The 20,360-nt window shown below is 36.9% G+C and overlaps 1 protein-coding gene across 4 annotated transcripts in view; it reads left to right on the top strand.

Moving 5' to 3' along the window:
• CDC27 (cell division cycle 27) overlaps window positions 1-20,360 on the top strand; it is a 67,345-nt gene that overhangs the window by 9,679 nt on the left and 37,306 nt on the right. For all 4 annotated transcript variants that reach the window (XM_014789131.2, XM_087441344.1, XM_004432614.3 and 1 more), the window contains exons 2-4: window positions 6,317-6,392; window positions 17,102-17,249; window positions 19,402-19,527. In XM_014789131.2, the coding sequence (XP_014644617.1) occupies window positions 6,317-6,392; window positions 17,102-17,249; window positions 19,402-19,527 (350 nt within the window). The remainder of the gene's footprint in view (window positions 1-6,316; window positions 6,393-17,101; window positions 17,250-19,401; window positions 19,528-20,360) is intronic.

The following is a 20,360-nucleotide window of genomic DNA, read 5'->3' as shown; positions in this document are numbered from 1 at the left end:
TGCTTTCTTTGCTTTTTAATGTTTTGCTTATTGTGTCAAGAAAGAAACAACTAGGTGTTATTTTGTCTTGTTCTATATTGTCAACATTAATGTTCTCTTTCATTCTTATTAGTAAAAGTTAATTATAGTATGAATATCTTAACTTGTGTTTTACCTCCAGATTGGATTTCTAAAAGTTTGTAGGTCAGTAAATGGAAAATGGATTCAGAGTTCCAAAACAAGTACTCATTCAACAAACATTTATTGAGCATTCACTATGTTAAAAGGCAGTTATCTAGGATAACTAAGGAAATAACTAGTTAATTAGGATAACCAGGGAATTACAGAGAAAAATAGAATCTAGTCTTTGTCCTCAAGAAGTTGCAACCTAGTTAACCAAATAGTACAACCAAATCGAATAAATAGCCTGACCTGATATTAAAAAAAGAAAAAGTATAAACAAAATTGTTTAGAACCTCATAGGATAGAGTAATTAATATTGCATTGGATAGATCAGTGAAGGCTTCATGAAAGGTAGAGGAACAGGTACACTGAATTTTGAAGAAAAGATGACTAAAATTTCAGGAGATAGAAGTTACAGACAAAGGACCCAAACAGAGACGACAACGTTAGCAAAGACTCTGAAATATAAGGATACAGTGGATATTTAGGGACTGATGGAGGCTTTTTCTGTTCCAGACCATAGGAAGCTTTGGTGAGATGTGAAAACAGAGCTGAAAAAGGGAGATTGAAGCCAGATGGGATTTGAATAGTTTAGTAAGGAGTTTGTGCTTTATTCTGTAGATATTTATTTTGTAAACTTTGTGGAGCAATCCAAGAGGAATCATTAGAAAGTTTTGATCAGAGAGGAAGACATGATGATAATGACGATGGCAGCTGCTAAAATTTATTGAGTAGTTATTAGGTATGTGCTAGGAACCATTATGTACTTGATTCGAGTCTTATGTTTTAAATGAAGAGACTAAGACTTAGGAGACATTAAGTTACTTGCCCAAGACACAGAACTAGTAAGTTGTGGAATGTGGATTTGAACTCAAGCCTCTCACTATTGTCTCCTGTTTAGTAGTGATAATATTTATGTTTGAGGAAGGTAATTCTAGGACAATATGGATTATATTACAGCTTGTGGACAGGAAGACCACTTAGGAGACCACGAGTTTAAAGGAAAGAAGATTCTGTTGTGGACTGGGACTAGAAAAGCGGGGATAGATTCTAAGTACCTTTCTTGAGGTGCAGTTCTGCAAATGATGGTTAGATTCACTAACCAGCCCATTAAAATCTTTTAAATCCATAATGTACCCAAACTGAATTACCAGTACATTCATTATTTCATGTGTTCTTACCCAACGTCTGTGACTTTGTATGGTAAAAGGCATTTTGAGTTTCAAACAAGTACCTCTCCTAGTCCTGGCAGCAGCAGTGCTCCTTAAGGCACTAGTACTATAATAGTCTCTAATATGTAAAAGAGAAAGCACCTCTCTAGGTCAGTAACTTGTCTCTTCCCCATTCTTTTAAATATCTAAATTCAATTCCACAGATAGTTATTGAACACTTATTATGTACCAGGCTCTAACACTGTCTCCCATCAGCTAGACCAGTGATTCTTTTTTTTTTTTTTTAAAGATTTTATTTATTTATTTTTCCCCCCCAAAGCCCCAGTAGATAGTTGTATGTGGTAGTTGCACATCCTTCTAGTTGCTGTATGTGGGACGCGGCCTCAGCATGGCCGGAGAAGTGGTGCGTCGGTGCGCGCCCGGGATCTGAACCCGGGCCGCCAGCAGCAGAGCGCGTGCACTTAACCGCTAAGCCACGGGGCCGGCCCTAGACCAGTGATTCTTGATGAACCAGGATATCTGTGAATCCTTAACACTGTATACAGATTTTTGGTATATGCGCATGTGCTTTTTTCTGGGGAGGGGGTCCATAGCATTCATGTTTTTCAAAAGAGTGTGCTATAAAAGGGGGGAGAACTACTTATCTAGAAAAGTGGAAGAATGGTTCTGAACCCTGAATGCTTACCAGTGAAAAGGCTTAAAAATAAGGATATCTAAACTCAATCCTAGCTTGCAGGGATTGTGAGGCAGTGGATTTGAGGTAGAGCACCATCAAGCAAGGATTGATAGCTACTAATCTGGACAGAAGTAACACTAAAAGATACTTCTTGAGAATAGAAACTATTTGTTAATTACTGTACTCCCGGAGTCTAGAAAGTGCCTGGTACATAGTAGGTACTTAATAAATATTTATAGAATGAATAATTACTAGAGCCCTCCAGTGGAGAAAAGTTAAAAAAGACACTCCCCCCCTCCCCAGTTGCTTTATCATTCAGGGTAAGTCATGCTGGAATCAGTAAAAAAATTTCCTCACACAATAATGTACATACCTTTGTACTCTAAATAGCTAAGTATGTTTTTGATATCCGCCACAAGCAAATGCTATCAGGAGAAGTAAAGCCCAAGAATAGTAAGGAGTAGGAACCTCAGCCCTTTGGCTAACGCTATGTGGAAGAGTTAGCGGCAACAAATATGGAACATTTTATTGGGAGTTCTGGCTATTTCAGCACAGCTTGTTTTTGGTACCTTTCTAATTGAGGTGGCTCTAATTGGGGAAAAATCGTATAGTGGTCTAACAGTCCTTCTTAACAGGTCCTATTGGCATTTATGGCCTTCTCTTTTTTCTCTTCCTATCTTCTTTATTTCCCAAGTAATAGAGAGGACCCCTCCAATTACCAGTGTCTTTTTAGTGTGGTATGATATTTTAGTATTATGAGTATTCCTTTCTGTGCAATTGAGGGTCATTGTGGGATTAATTTATATGGAGGTATTCCAGAAACAAGCATATATGACAGCTGGCAGAGAACTGAAGTATGGCAAAATTACAATTGTATGAACCCCTTTATCTTCTGGAAATTATGAGTAGGAGTGTTGGGATAATCAGGCTTTTTGGCAACAAATATCTTCAGTATGGCGTCTATAAGCATCTGAAAATTCCAGGATTTCTCTTATTTAGAGCAGACAAATCATCTTTTTATGTACACTGTTGGAATCATCTTATGCCAACTACCTCTGAAAATATTGGGGGTGGAGTGAAATGGTAGTTGATATTAAATTTCATACCAAAGGAAGATTTCTTTGTAGCCCAACTAATTTGGGTGGATTATGAAAGGAGATGGTATCGTGATTCATTTCCATTAATACGTGGGATGTTTTAATAGGTGTAAGAGAAGGGTTAGGGCCAAGAAGGAAAAGGAAGACCTACAAACAAGAGGCCTTGGAACTTTAGTAATTCAAGCCTTTCTTTTAAAGCAAAGGGACATGGCCTGAAGGCTTAGAAATTATTTTATTCATAACATCTTAAATTAACATTAGATGAGACAACTTCTTTGGCTTTGGGGATTTTGTTGAGCAGGGAGGTTTTTAATTAGAGTAAGTCTTTTAGATCAATCCTTTTTAAACTTTATTGTGCATATAAATCACCTGGGATCTTGTTAAAATGCAGATTCTGATTTGGTAGGTATGGGGTGAGGTTTGAGATTCCACACTTCTAGAAATTTCCCAGAGGATGCTTGTGTTGCTACCCCAAGGACCACACTTTGAATAGCAAAGTTTTAGATAGTTCTTGAAGTAGCAGGAAATGACTAGACTGAAAATGCTAACACTGGAGAAAAAAATGCTGCCTGTGTTAGTGTAGTGTACTCAAAAAAGTAAATTTAAATTCTCATCTTCCTTTCCCTTGTATCTGGATGGGAATGGTCAGTTCAGACGTCTCTGACACTTTATAAAATTTAGCCTCTATAGATAATAAGGTTAAACAAGTGGCTTTAGAGACCCCAAATGAAGTTAATATACCACTTTTTAATAGTGGTAAATATTAAATAGAAAACTACACTCGGGGTAAGTAGGTCATCGACTACTTAGGATTCTTTTTTTTTTTTTTTGTTAAGGAGATCAGCCCTGTGCAAACGTCTGCCAATCCTCCTCTTTTTTTGCTGAGGAAGACTGGCCCTGGGCTAACATCCGTGCCCATCTTCCTCCACTTTATATGGGATGCTGCCACACATGGCTTGCCAAGCAGTGTGTCCATGCGTGCCCGGGATCTGAACCGGTGAACCCCGGGCCGCTGCAGCGGAGCGCGAGCACCTAACCGTTTGCGCCACTGCGCCGGCCCCTTGGATTCTTAATTTAAAAAATTATCTTTAATAATAATCATAGCAATGTTATTAAATATTTGCTTGTTCATTCAAGTATTTGAGCTTTTACTGTATCCAAGCCATATTAATCACTTATTATAATGTAATCTAGATTTACTGTTATGTTAGCTAGTGATCTTCATTAGGTAATCAGATCATACTGGTTTTATTGTAATTCTATTAAATCGTTCAACAAATTATGACCTAGAGTACATATTAAAACTAAAAAACAACATTATTGTATCATGATCAGTTGTGACATGTCTCAAAAGTAGTTAGTTACTAAAAATATGTAAGTTTATGAAAGATTTATTTTTAAAAATTAATTGGAGACTTTTATATCTTATAATATGACAGACTAAAAATTAAACTCCTCTAGTTTAGTGCTCCTAAAAATGCTAGGTAAAACGTAAGTATATATAAACACAATTTATATACACATAATTTATATGAGAGACTAAAAGTTAATGTTATGTGACATACTAAAAATTAAAAGAAACCTCTCTGGTTTGGTGCTCCTAAAAATGCTGGGTAAAACGGTAAGAAAAGGTAAATTGCCCAAGAGAAAAATGTATGACATATGAACAGGCATTTGCTAAAAGATCAATAAACATGAAATAAATTACCAATGAACACAGCCTCATTTTATTATTCAGGGAAATGCTAATTAAAAGCACTAGATAAGCATTTTACATCTATCAGATTGGTAAAAATTAAAAAGTTTGACAATACTTAGTGTAGACAAGGATGTGGAATAACGGAAACTCATACGTTGTTGGTAGGAGTGTAAATTAAACGAAGAATTTCAGAAAATGATTTGACATTACCTAGTAAAGATGAACATGTGTATACTCAACAACCCAACAATTTCATTCTTATATATCCTAATTTGCAGAGATTCTTAAACATGTACTCCAAGGGACAAGCATAAGAGTGCTTGTTGTAGCATTATTGTAACAGGGAAAAAAAACTAGAAATAACCCAAATGTCCATATGCTGTAAAATGGATAGAATACATTTTGGTATACTTTGACAATGGAAATATTATTTATTCACCAGTCAAAATAAATGAACTCCAGCTATACACATCATCAAGGATGAATTTTCAAAACATAGTTTTGGGTTACGAAAGCAAATCATAGCAGAATATATATAATATGTTTGTATGTATTTAAAATTCAAAACAGGAAAAACTAAATGTTACATTGCTTAAGGATGATACATACAAATGTATAAAAACCAAAGAAAACCCGAAAGAAAGATTAACAATATTCAGGGAGTGGTTTCTTCTTTAAGTTAGAGAGAGGTTGTGTGAATGACAGAGAGAGCTTCAAAGATACTGGTAATATTTTATTTCTTGAGCTGGATAGTGGGTACGTGGGTCTAAATGTTTTTATTATTGCTTAAAATGTCCTTCTATCTGATATATTACTTTTTATATGTTTCATAACTCTAAAAAGGAAAAAATGTATTCAAATAGATTAAAAGTTATTCCCATGATAGCTTTACTCATTTGTATTCCAATATGCTTCCTTGAGTGGGTAAGAATAGGGTAGCATTAAAGGTAATCAGTGGGAAAGTTTTTGTGGGAGGATGACATACATTTGAACATCTGCCTCATGTGTCATGAAAAATTGTTGAAAACCACTGCTGTAAGTTTAGAGCAGTGTAGTTTGATGGGGTAGGCAGACCTATAAACGAATAACTGTAAAATAATATGAGTGCTTCACTAGAAGAGGTATGTTTACCAAAAAAAAAAAAATGGCTAGAGATCAGCCAGGAAAGCTTTATAAAGTAGATGTTATTTAAGCTGGGTCTTTAGGGATGAGCAATTTATACGAGGAGGTAGATGAGGGAGCCCACATTCCCCAGTGAAGGAAAAAGAAATACAAAGGCACAGAGGCCTAAAAGTCCATGGGAGAGTTGAGTGAGTAAATTCAGATACGTTAGGAGCCATACTGTGAAGAGCCTTATCTAACACACTATGGAGTTTGCACTGTGGGCATTGAGGTTTTATTACTTAAGTTAGGGATGTTGATTTGAGTATTATATGCAAAGCTCTGTGTTAGGAGTTACCTTGCAATTCTATATGTTTGTATATTTATGTTCTTTTTCCTTCACTTGCAGGCTGCTATATGGCAAGCGCTAAACCACTATGCTTACCGAGATGCCGTTTTCCTCGCAGAACGACTGTATGCAGAAGGTTTGTAGTCTATTCATTTCTATAGAACCATAAATGAAATAAAATGTATGGAATTCCGTCACTTTTTATGACTGTGTATCACTTTTGTTTTTTCTTTATGGTTGACACTAGTTCATAAAAGCTTTTCCCTGTATCTGTGTAGTTCCCTTGTATACTACGTTTAATGACTATAGACTTGCTTCAGGTTTTACACTATGGTTTACTTAATCATTTCCCAATCTTTAGGTATTTTTTTCCAGGTTTTTTATTAGAACAGAGTTTATATTCTGTGGCTAACTTGGGTTTAGAGTCTACAGCCTTGATACAAACTCTAACCCTTAAATATGCAGTTGTATACATACTTGGGCAAGTTACTTAATGTCTGAGTATTTCAGATTCCTCATCTATAAAATAAAGATAATAATTGCCTCATAGAATTGAAGAATGAAATGGGATAATGTATTTAAAGCACCTGGCACAGCCATTTTGGCATGGTAATAAAAGCGTAGTAAGCATCTGCTGGTAATGTATGTTTTGTTTCTGTCATTAATTATTCTAATTCTCTTTCTAAGATGCTAATATAGATAATTATGTACAGCTTTTTTTTTCTTTAAGTCATTTCCTTGGGTTATATGCTCTAAAATGGAATTTATAAGTCAAAGGGTGTGATCACTTCTACAACAAATTACTTTTTGCTCGGTTGCTAACCCAGCAGAGAGATGTAATAATCTAGTGTCACCAACAGCGTAAGACTTCCTTCATAGTCCTATCAGTGTCACATTTGACCATTTTAATGTATTTTTGCTTACTTGAGAATTGTGAGGTGTTTTGTCTTGCATTTTTATGACTATGAGGGTAGTTTTTCAAGTGTTTATTTTAAATTTATTCCTATTTCTGTAAGCTGTATCTTTATTTATTGCATATTTGCCCCAGATTGTTGCTTTTTAATCTTAATTCTATTGGTTTTATTATTCTGATATTTAAAATTTTTATGTAGTTTAACTCATCAGCTTTGTCATTTATACTTTCTCCTATTGCTTTGGTAGCTGGAAAATTGTCATCTTTCTACATCTACAATAAGCATATTGTTCTTGTAGTTTAAAAAATTTAAAGTATTTATCGTAGTATTATTACTTAATTTATTTCAATATTATTTATTAAATAATGCTTTTTTTCCTCCTACATGGTATTTTACTTGGTTTTATATTAAATTTTAAAAAATGTTTCGCTCTGGGGCCGGCCCAGTGGCGTAGTGGTTAAGTTGGTGCGTTCCACTTCAGCAGCCCAGGGTTCACCATTTCAGATCCTGGGTGTGGAGCTACTCACCGCTCATCAACCCATGCTGAGGCAGCATCCCACATAAAAGAACTGCAACTCTACAACTGTGATATACAGCTATGTACTGGGGCTTTGGGGAGAAAAAAGAAAAAGAGGAAGATTGGCAACAGATGTTAGGGCAGGGCCAATCTTGCTAAAAAAAAAAAAAAAAAAAAGTTTCTCTCTATCTCCAGAATCTCTCCTCTCTTCCATTAGTTAATTTTCTGTTTTTAACCCAATATCATACCGTTTTACAATTAACACTTTATATTGTCTTTTAATATTTATTTATTTATTTTTTTTAAAGATTTTATTTATTTATTTCTCCCCCAAAGCCCCAGTAGATAGTTGTGTGTCATAGCTGCACATCCTTCTACCTGCTGTACGTGGGACGCGGCCTCAGCATGGCCGGAGAAGCAGCGCGTCGGTGCGAGCCTGGGATCCGAACCCGGGTCGCCAGCAGTGGAGCGCGCTCACTTAACCACTAAGCCACGGGGCCGGCCCATCTTATTATTGCTTTGAAATTTCACAAAGATTTTGATTAGTGCTGACCTGTAACTATATAAGTCCATGAATTAATTTAGATAGTATTGATATCTTACTATATATATAACCTTCCAAACCAGAAACAGTGCTGCCCTCTTTTTACTCAGGTGTTTGTTTAATTCAGTTTTTCTACTTTTTATGTAAGCTCCTATTGGATTACTCACCAAAAATTTTTATTTTTTATTTTATTTTTTTGCTGAGGAAGATTCACCCTGAGCTAACATCTGTTGCCAATCTTGCTATATTTTGTAGGCGGGTCACCACCACAGCATGACCACCAGTGAGTGGTGCAAGTCTGCACCCAGGGTGCCGAAGTGGAGCACGCCAGGTTAACCACTAGGCCACAGGGCCGGCCCCTTTTTATTTTTTTATGGTAGTACATAAGCTTTATTTTTGTGTATTTTGTGTGTTTCTGCATGAATTGATAGTGGCACATTTCTGCTCAGTTGTATAATTTTACTCTGGTAGTAAGTGTAGTAACCTAACTGCATGCATAAGGAAGTAGATATTAGGGGTTTGCCAAGCATGTCACAAAAGGACAAGGGATAAAAACAATATTAAGAATATAGACAAGAGGCCGGCGTAGTGGTTAAGTTCTCATGCTCCGCTTTGGTGGCCTGAGGTTCGTGGGTTCGGATCCTGGACATGGACCTACACACTGCTCATCAAGCCATGCTGTGGCAGCGTCCCGTGTACAAAATAGAGGAAGATTGGCACAGATGTTAGCTCAGGGCTAATCTTCCTCAAGCAAAAAAGAGGAAGATTGGCAAGAGATATTAGCTCAGGGCCAGTCTTCCTCACCAAAAAAAAGAATATAGACAAGATGTGGGCCAAGAAATGTAAACTACATAGGAAAGTTAACGCAGAAAGGGCTGGGTAAATAAGAGAGGATAAAGAGAGGTGTTAGAAGTCCAGATGAGATTGAATTGGGAGATGTATGGGAATATGTAAGAGAGGAAAACCATGAACCAGATGCAAAATTCTTTGATTAATGAAGCAGAATGTCCTGAATCTAGCAGCTGAGAATTATGAGAAGGTATGAGCCTCAGGAGCAGGGGATTTCACAAGAGGGCAAAGAGTAATGCTTGGAAATAGTTTTGAGAAGCAAGGAGGAACCAACCTTACCTTCAATCTGATGAGGGAATTAGCATCCCTTTGAGAGTGCTATTAGGTTTGGGGGTTCAATGAGGAAAGTAGGGAAGATCTGTGGAGCAAGAGTCTGAGGTCCCAATGAAAAGATTTAAAAGAGTGGGAGGCTTAGAAGAAGATACAGGTTTCCCTTGCTTTTCGAAAGTTTACTTTATGCCACTTCGCTTTTAGGAAAGACCTACATTAGTACCTGTTTTTGCTAACTGAAAGAAAGTCGAAGAGGATTTTTGCTTTTACGAAAAAAAGCAAAAATAGCTTTCAGCGTTTGTTTTGCAGCCAGGCATTATGAAGGCAGAGTGCACCCAGAGCAGCGAGATTGGCACCGCCAAGCTCCTTCCCCTGGAACTACACTTGGCATCTCAGCATCAAGCAGCCATAGCTTTGAACTGTGTCTGTGAGCATCTAGGCTTTATCTTGATTTATTTTGTGCATCTGTTAGCAAAATGTGTCGTAGGTAATTGTTTCTTCGCTCTACGCCATTTTGGCTTACTAAAGGTTTTATAGGAATGGTCTTTTGGAGAGCAGGGGAAATCTGTAATACAATAGATTACCCTACTCTGCTCAATTATGTAAAAGCAAGGTTTATTATGAATAATCTACTTACATTTATTTTCGTTGGTACCTGGGCAGCCTCCATGTTTTACCATCTTATACTTCTTTCTTTTTTGAATTTGTTTATTGAAGGATAGGCAGTTTCTAGTTTATTATACTGGTTAGGCTCCAAAAGATTGTAAATTAGCAGTTTCAAATTCAGATGATTGGATTTTCCCATAGAGTTGAGGCAGGATTCCAGATTAATCCATATAAAACTGTTTAATATACTTTCTATCTGTTTCTGATATAGTGCTTGACACTTGGAAAGTTGCTCAGTAAGTATTTGTTTCTCTCCATATAGAACCTAACCACTCTGTTTAACTATATTTCTCTGAAGGAAGATTTTAGAATTTAAGTGCATGGGAGCAAATACTATCCTAGCTTAATAATAAGGACAACAGTAACTTCTACCATTTATTGATTTCTTACTGTGTACTAGGTACTCTAAGTACTTAATTCCTTATTTAGTCTTTAATAATCGTATAAAATAGACATTGCTATTGCCATTTTAGAAATGAAGAAACTAAGACCAGTGTTCAATGGCAGTAAGTGGGTAGATCTTTCTGACTCCACTTTACCGAGTCAGCAAGTACCAAGGATAGCAAGTACATGCCACTCGTCTGATTTACAGTAGACATCACTAATCCATCACAGTACTCATTTCCCCTGAACCAACCTCAGAATTCTTGTCAACGCAGCGTCGCTGGCTTACAGTATTAGTTGAACAGAGTTGGTATGCTGGATGTAACTTGTTTGCCCCTTTGCTCAGTGGCCTCCTATGCCACTAGTGGTTGCGCCTGTATTTTAGAGAAAACATCCAATAGGGCATGAGGCTAAAGTGGTTGATGGGTAGGATCCTCTGTAAGTCAAATTCTTGACATAGTTTCTCAATTTCACTAGTTCCTTGTCACCCATTTGTCTTTCTCCTAAGAGTTTCCTAGATGGGATGAGTAAGACTGTGGTAGAAGCAGAGTGGTATAAGAGAGAATCTCAACTCAGATATTCATTAGCCCTTTGATCTTAGGCAGGAAGTAATTCTGAGCCTAATTTTCCTCATCTTTAAAATGGGAAGAGAAATATATACTTAACAGGATAGTTTTAAGGACTAAATATAATAATCTACTATAGTTTCTGGCACATGGGAAGTCCCTTACAAGTTCCCTCTCTCCCTTAGCATATCCTGATACTGTGGCTTTTCAGATTTTTTTTTTTACCCTTATTATATATGATGCACTCTGATATTTTCTATTTGAGTGTTTGTTTTTATTTTAATGCAAGTTGATACCCACTAAATTGACTTCACAATCCACTAGTGAATTGAGACTTGCTGTTTGGAAGAACTGTCCTAATCTTATCTTCCTCCACATCCCCTTCCACTGTTATAAGCACCTATTTTTCCTTTCCACTGCCAATACCTGATCTCCTTGACCAAGGTTTTTTTCCCATTACTAATTAACTGTTGGCCCAAAAATAGATTCAAAGCTTTTCCCCTTGTTCTCGTAGGTAGCATGTTGTACTTGTAAAATTTTCTAAGATTTTTAATTGTAATTTTTTTTTTTTTTTGGAGGAAGATCAGCCCTGTGCTAACATCTGCCAATCCTCCTCTTTTTTTGCGGAGGAAGACTGGCCCTGGGCTAACATCCGTGCCCGTCTTCCTCCACTTTATATGGGACGCCGCCACAGCATGGCTTGTCAAGCAGTGCGTCGGTGTGGGCCTGGGATCCGAACCGGCGAGCCCCGGGCAGCCGCAGTGGAGCGTGCGCACTTAACCACTTGCGCCACTTGGCTGGCCCCTTTAATTTTTTTTTTTTCTAAGATTTTATTTATTTATTTTTCCCCCCCAAAGCCCCAGTAGATAGTTGTATGTTGCACATCCTTCTAGTTGCTGTATGTGGGACGTGGCCTCAGCATGGCCGGACAAGCGGTGCATCGGTGCGCGCCCAGGATCCGAACCCAGGCCGCCAGCAGCGGAGTGCGAGCACTTAACTGCTAAGCCATGGGGCCGGCCCCGGCCCCTTTAATTTTAATTATATATATTTAACTGTTAGGAATGAATAGAAATAGGTGGTTATGAACAAATAGAATAGTCTTAGACTATTTGGGGAAAGAATACATTAATACAACTAATATGGTACGTCCTTGGAGAGATAGATAGATAAATAGATATGATTTGTTTATATTCAGAAAATTGAGATGTAAGTTTTGTGTACTTTTTTTTTAATAAGGAAATGCTCAGGACCTCTGGGGAAAGATGAATAATTGCTATCTATGAGACCATATGGGACTGGCAATTGTAACTGGTGAAAGGAAAAGAAAAAGAAATAGCTGAAGACACTGTGGCAACATGTATTCCCTAAGTTATTTTGACGGTCCTAGGCCAAAGCTCAAAATTGCTTGAAATCTAGTGTTTTATCTTAATGTAGGTTTTGCATCCTATGCTACAAAATGTTTATTTTTAAGTATGACTACATTTTAAGGTACTATAAAATTGCTCACCAATTTTTTACCTCTCTTAATGATTAATGGGCCAGATGTAGAAATTGCATTGGATATATTGATTTCAGTAAATTGGGCTCAGTTGAAGAGAACTGAACCAGAGTAAAAGGTTCAGCATCTCTTTGTCTTCTCTGTCTTAGCCGTGGTTGAGAGCCCAAACTCACAGAAATATGTCACTACAAATGGCAACATTTAAAAAAAAAAGTTATTTACCAGGTTGTTTTAAGGTCATCATTGAGGGAAAATGTCCAGAATACAACTAAAGATGTGGCATAATGTATCATTTAAGGTCATTATTGGTGGAAAATTTGATAAAAATAATCTTGTTGCTAAAAATTCAAGCTACTTTGTCCTATGGGGAGTACTGAAAGAAGGGCTGGCCTGTTGGTTTATCCTTTTACTGTCATAGTTAAATGCTTGCAGTGAAAAAGATGTTATTTTTTTAATTATCATAGTTTTCATTTTCATTATGTGTTAATGAATTGACTGTAGTCTTCTCAACAGACTTTTTTAATCCATGACTCACCTATTTCATTGCATTAACTTAGATGTTTCACACAAACATCACACACATCAAACTCAGTGCATGCAAAGCTGGATTCGTAATGTTCCCACCATAATCGAAGTCACCACTATCTCTTACTAGAAAAGCTTTCTGACTGACTACCCTTCCCTGCCTCTTCCCTTTCCCCATCCCAAATCAACCCATTTTCTTTACTTCTTAAAACCCTTCAGAGATGTCTAATTGCTGTGAGGATCTATCCTAAATCTTTACACAGGTTGCAAAGTCCTGCACAATCTGGCCACCTGCTTTCTCATGTGTTGCCACTTTTCCACTCAAACGGCAAGGAGCCTTTTTAAATTTTCCTCCAGCCCTCTTATCTGTGGTATGTTTACTCCAAGCATGATTTCAAAGTGTTTAAAAACATTATTAACCCCATCATATACAACAAATATAAAACCAGTTAGTACTGAAGTTTAGGATGTAAACAAATGTAGAGAAAATAAAAATTGGCAACAGTATTAAAATACTGAAGTTGTATATGTAGATTAAGTATTCAACAACTGAATTGACTGTGAAGGATGGAATGAATGATGCAATATATGAAAAGCACAGCACCCAGGCAATTGAAAACAATCAGCAAAAAAAAGTTAGTGATGAAATGGAATTCCTTAAGCTTGAGGCTCAAGGTCACATTTGTATACCCCACATAAATATCAGTTGACTATTCAGGTATCATAAATTGAGGAGAAGGCCAATAATAATAATTTAATAATAGCACATATAGCTCTTACTATGTGTCAGGCACTATCCTAAGTACCCTACATACATTAACTCATTTAATCTCAACAGCAAGCCTTAGAGGTGCCTGTCACTGTCTTTATTTTACGGGTGAAAAAACTGAGGGTCAAAGAATTTAACTTGCCCTAAATCACATAGCTAATATGTGGTAGTGCCTGAATCTGAACCCAAGCACTTTGGCTCTAGTCAGTACTCTAATCCATGTGCTGCACTGCCTGTAGCTGATGTAAGAACTTAAAAGATAATCAAGATGAAACATATATCACAAATCATAGATGATTCCATAGGTTCTATGCTCTTTGAATACTTACAGCATCAAAGTTCATGACAGGGCAGCAAGAATAATCTCTAAGGTATTTCTATCTTAGATACAGATAATATCAGAGATAAACTCTCTGATATTTGTAGAGTTTAGCAAAGCCAAATAGAGAACACTCACCTCAACAAACTTTTAAGTCTTGCCAAAACTCGTCCATTTTGGAAAAGGCTGCTTGTTTACGTTATAAGTAAACATGAAGAAGAGATGTCTGTCTGGTTTGAAAGCACTGAAGGACTGTTCACCTTCCTGTTTGATGGAAATGTATCTGGAGGATGCAAGCTTAAACCTCTCTTAATTATTTTGGACTTATTTTAAATGACCTTTTGAACTTTTGAAGCCCAATGTGTTTGTAAGAAGAGGAGCTTCAGTATTGTTCTGCAGCTTCTTGTTTGTTTTTTCACTTAACAATGCATTCTGAAAAATCTTTCTATGGCAGTATTTTTGACACCTATCGAGTGTTCCATCTTATGGATGTACCATAATTTAACTAGTACATGATGGATTTCTTAATATTACTTAAACAGTGACTTCGTGGAGTCAATGCTCGGTTTATTCCTGATTGTAAAATATGTTATGGACCTTATAATTCCCAATCACATATTTTAATTAAGGCTCTATGTAAAGGGTGGTAAATAAATGTCATGCAGACATCTATAACTGTTTCCAGATCCTCTTATTTTGACCTCTATGCACTTAGCTATGATCAGTCATAGAATTTTTCTGAATTTAGCACTTAAGGCAGCCACTGTCAGTCACTGTTCCAGATGAAATCTATTTGTCAATACTCTATACTTTTTAGATTTATTATTGCTACTTACTACTGGCTCACTAGTTGTGTTTGGGGCTGTCAGGTTATTTCTGGGGAGCCTCAAAAACCACCCATGTCTCTCACAACCCTTCAAATTGTTTTGGAGTTACTTTATTATCTTACGGTTTCATTAATCTTAAGGTTTGCTTAAACCTCCAATCTATATTCCCATTTGAACATATAGTTTTGAAGTTACTACACTTCAAGAAGGTAATTGCAGTATGACACTAAAACCACACACACACACACAAACACACAGAATGTTTGGTATCTTTATATTATTAGAGAATTTTACTGCAGTGAAAAATGGACCTAAACATAATCAAGTGTTTGTAAACAAAACGTTTGATAAAGCATCGTTATGGCTGAAAGTTAAACTAGTTTTGGGGAGCCATTGTTTATTGGTATAATCAATAGTTTTTAAAAATTTAATTTATAAGGTGACAAGACTGGGCCTTTGCAAAATTTAGCAGAAATCGTACTTTCCAACTCATGTGAATTAGCACTTATAGTTCAGTGAAATTAACAATTTGTTCCCACCTGCAGTAGAGCTCCCCATTCATTTTTTTGCTTCTAAAGCACTAGTACTATCGTACATCTCGTTACACGTGTACCAAAATTTCTTTATCATTTACTGCATATCATTCATTGTATATTTTTTATAGTAGGGTTTCATGAAAAATCATAAGATGGACCAGAGAAGAAGGGTTCCTGTTGGTTTTTGCTTGCACATATTATGACAAAATAAACCTTTATGAGAGCAAAATTTCAAATTACTTTTTTATCTCAAATATTTGAGTCAAGTTAACTTTTCAGGAAGATGTGGCAAGAACAATGTATTTGTACCTTAGGACTGGTACTTTAGAACAGTGATTCTCAAACTTGAGCGTGCATCAGAATCACCTGAAGGGTTTGTTACAACACAGATTGCTGGTCCCCACTCCCAGAATTACTAATTTAGTGGGTCTGAGATGGGGCCCAAGAATTTCCATTTCTAACAAGCTCCCAAGTCATGCTCATGCTGATACAGGGACCACACTTTGAGCACCACTTGCTTAGAAGATCCCTCAGCCTGAGATTATTATATAACCCATTTTTAGAAGCATAGAGTTGTGGTTTTCCCTCTTTCTTTCTATCCCCATTGTTGTCGCCTCTATAAACTGTCGTCTGGATTGGTTGTGAGGATAGAATTGAGGAGATGGTCAGTTTGGGAGAGAGTAAACAAAGGGAAAAATGCCACATTTCATTAACTAAGACAGAAGTGGCATTTCTTTCTTTTTTTTTTTTTTGTGAGGAAGATTAGCCCTGAGCTAACATCTGTCACCAATCCTCCTCTTTTTGCTGAGGAAGACTAGCCCTGGGCTAACATCTGTGCCCATCTTCCTCCACTTTATATGGGACACCACCACAGCGTGGCTTGACGAGTGGTGCCTCCGTGGGGCGCCTAGGATCTGAACTCCCGGTGGGGACAGCAGAGCACGCGCACTTAACCGCTACACCACCAGGATGACGGAAGGGGCATTTCTTAATGTAAAGAATAAGGGGACAGGCTGATGAATGATTCAGCTCTTGCTATTGGAGAGCAGTTTAATTATTGTCACTGTACAAGTACCAAGTCTGTCAATTGTGTGTTTAAATGATGTGGGTATTCACAATTTAGAACTTTTTTTCTTATCTTAAATTATCTTGAATATAATTTTGTGTATATTTGGTGTTAGAAATAAGTGGGGTTTTTTCAATCTGGTCCTTTTTTAATGTAGAAATTATTTCAGATTGGTTAAGTAGGTTTATACCCCTGAGTCTCCCTCTCTAATGAAATTTTACTTCTATCATCTCAAAGAGTCTATTAGAAAAATATTACATGGAAACAAGATGTTTTACTGGTAGTCTACTCAAAGGTGGGGTGTGTGTGTGTGTGTGTTTGCTTTTCTTAAGGATTTACAAGAATACCATGATTGTCTTCATTGTATTATTTCCTTGGTTCCTTGCAGGAAGAAGGTAATCAGGACTTGGGGAACTAACTTTTCTATCAGTAAAGTATTTCTCCTTAATTCAAATGTGTATTAATAAGTGATTGTTTTGTATTAAATAACGCGCCTAATTTTTTTGTTGCTAAACTTTTTTATTACCAGATAAACAATGATTACCATTCAACGTACTGAATAATGGCCTTTTTTTTTTTTCATATGTGTTCTTAGTACACTCAGAAGAAGCCTTGTTTTTGCTGGCAACCTGTTATTACCGCTCAGGAAAGGCATATAAAGCATATAGACTCCTGAAAGGACACAGTTGTACTACACCACAGTGTAAATACCTGCTTGCAAAATGTTGTGTTGATCTCAGCAAGTAAGTTTTTAAATCTTTTCTATCTAATTTTGTTCTACTTACACTGTAGAATTTTGGATAAAATTCCTTTTGATGGATTAAACTCTGGTTGACTCCCTTTCTCCTCTCTTTTTTGGTAGTAGAGATTTGTCTATTTCAGTTACTTTTGAAATGTTTGTATTCCTACCTATGCCATTATTATTTTTTTTATGGAGAAATTTCATTGTTATGGTAAGAAATAATAGAATTTAACTCTGGAGAAACTTAAGTTGTAGCTAATTCGTATCATTTTCTAAGATGATACCAAGTGTAATTTCCTTTCCTTTGCTTTCATTGTTAGACCAATTGGAGTAAGCCTGAAAACCTACTTACCAGTTCACGTGAGATTAATGCTCACATGAGCATTAATGTGTCTAGGTAGTTGTGTAATTATTTGCCTTTCAAGATCATTTCTATTTGGAAACCAGTACTCCCACCCCTTTGAAGCAAGGGGCCAGATTCAGGAGAGCACTTCTTTTGCATATTAGAGTTAAAGCAAGTCAGCTGTCCCTGTTCTGAATCTGGAGGCAGCTAGAGATATAGGTAATGTTCTGTTAAACTCTCTTCTGTGCTGTAAGAGATGAAATAATGGTAAAAGTGACTAAACAGTTAGATAGTTATGAAAGCCTGTATGTGTGTTTAGTTTGTAGGTTTACAATGAGAGGATACAAAAAATCCTCATAAATAACTATTTTGTTTGTCCATTGTCTAACTGATGACTTTTAAATTAAAGCTAGCTAAAATATCTATAAAATTTCTGAGACGTTTGTTATTGAATTATTTTTACTCCAAAGATTCTGATGTTAAATTCTTAAAAATCTGCTTACTTATATAATTTGCCTGTTTCTTAAGCCAGTTCTTTTGTGTGTCTGTGTGTGTGAGGAAGATCAGCCGTGAGCTAACATCCATGCTAATCCTCCTCTTTTTGCTGAGGAAGACCAGCTCTGAGCTAACATCTATTGCCAATCCTCTTCCCTTTTTTTTTGCCCCCCTAAAGCCCCAGTGGATAGTTGTATGTCATAGTTGCGCATCTTTCTAGTTGCTGTATGTGGGACGCGGCCTCAGCATGGCCGGAGAAGCTGTGCGTCAGTGTGCGCCCGGGATCCCAACCCCGGGCCACCAGTAGCGGAGCGCGCGCACTTAACCGCTAAGCCACGGGGCGGCCTCTTAAGCCAATTCTTGTGTTAGAAGATCTTATCCCATTTACAAATATTTATAGTTTTTTAAAAGTCCCACTGACAGTAAAAGAACTTTAGATATCACCTTTTATATTTAGGATATGCTGTGTAAACTTACTTGAGAGTTTTCCACATGATGATTTGGACAAAACTTTAAAACACAAACCATTATAAACTCTGATATGCTAAAAATATATAGTGAAATCAGGCAAATTTTTTTCCTTTGGGGAACATTTGTGATTTTCTATATCAAGAAAACATAATTGAAAATAAAAAGAGATGAAATGCTATTCAAGTTTCGTTTATAGAACTAAAAGTGACTGAGGCTAAGGGTGCAATTTTTAATTAAAGTATGTTAGTCTTGGGCCTGCCCCATGGCTTAGTGGTTAAGTGCGCACACTCTGCTGATGGCGGCCCGGGTTCGGATCCCGGGCACGCACCGACACTGCTTCTCCGGCCATGCTGAGGCCGCGTCCCACGTACAGCAACTGGAAGGATGTGCAGCTATGACATACAGCTATCTACTGGGGCTTTGGGGGAAAAATAAATAAATAAATAAAATTATTAAAGTATGTTAGTCTTGTTTAATTTGCTTGCAAATTTCTATTACAAGGAATTCTAGAACTAAGAATGACCACCACATCTGTTAATGAAGAACCATTCATATTTTACCCCCAGTACAATGGTCTTCCGTTTCTTTTGACGTGAGTAATGAGTATGTTGCTCAGACTAGATTTGTACATACAGAGACTAGATTTAAATGGTTCTGTGTTTAAAGGCAAGACTAGAACTTGAAGATCATAAATTCCCAGTCTCCCAAATGATTCTAAATACATGTTTATTGCTATTCTAAAGGTACCGTGCACTTTTTACTTTATCTCCATAGTAAGAGGTGTGTTGGTGATGAAATGCTTTTTATATTGGCTTTTCTTGATCTGTAAATTTGTGTTTTAAAGGCTTGCAGAAGGGGAACAGATCTTATCTGGTGGAGTGTTTAATAAGCAGAAAAGCCATGATGATATTGTTACTGAGTTTGGTGATTCAGCTTGCTTTACTCTTTCATTATTGGGACATGTATATTGGTAAGTAAGAATGATTCAGATTGCCAGGTAAGAATGATTCAAATTGCCAGAAAATTGTTTCCAGTACTAGAATGCTTTGCGGTTTAAAAAACCTATGTTGTTCTGTGTTTATCAAATAGCGCTTGGGTAAGTAGTACACAGTCTTCTAGTTCCATGACCTTGTTAAGCCTGTAAAATAGTAAAGTTGTTGGTCCATTTTTGACTGTCCACTTTGCCTTCATAATAATAGCTACGACAGCACTACCTAACAATTGAGTGTGCATATGGGTTGTTTTTTTTTTTACCTTGAATGAGAATACCTTCATGTGATCCACTGAGATAAAAGGAGAAGAGAGTGAAGTCTCTTCTTTAATATTAAATATCACTGCTGCTCCTTAGAAAGAGGCTTGAGGGCAAGTTTCAGTAATAAAGAATTGCAGTTCCCATCTGGTATGTCATAATGATTTTGAGGTGTGTCATAAGAAATTTCCTACAATGGTAGTTGAAATAATAGTGATTTTGAAGTAATTTTAAATTTATTTACATTTATTTAAATTCAGTCTTTTAGGGGCTGGCCCCGTGGCGTAGCGGTTAAGTGCGCGTGCTCCACTGCTGGCAGCCCAGGTTCGATCCCGGGTGTGCACTGATGCACCGCTTGTCAGGCCATGCTGTGGTGGCGTCCCATATAAAGTGGAGGAAGATGGGCACAGGTGTTAGCCCAGGGCCAGTCTTCCTCAGCAAAAAGAGGAGGATTGGCATGGATGTTAGCTCAGGGCTGATCTTCCTCACAAAAATAAATAAGTAAATAAAATAAAGGTACACAGGTATAAATAAAAAGAAAAATTATTTAAAAA

This window comes from Ceratotherium simum, chromosome 16, assembly GCF_057802395.1.
Source record: "Ceratotherium simum simum isolate JZ-2026a chromosome 16, ASM5780239v1, whole genome shotgun sequence".
In the NCBI taxonomy this organism is placed as follows: domain Eukaryota; kingdom Metazoa; phylum Chordata; class Mammalia; order Perissodactyla; family Rhinocerotidae; genus Ceratotherium; species Ceratotherium simum.
This window is presented reverse-complemented; position numbering and strand designations above follow the sequence as displayed.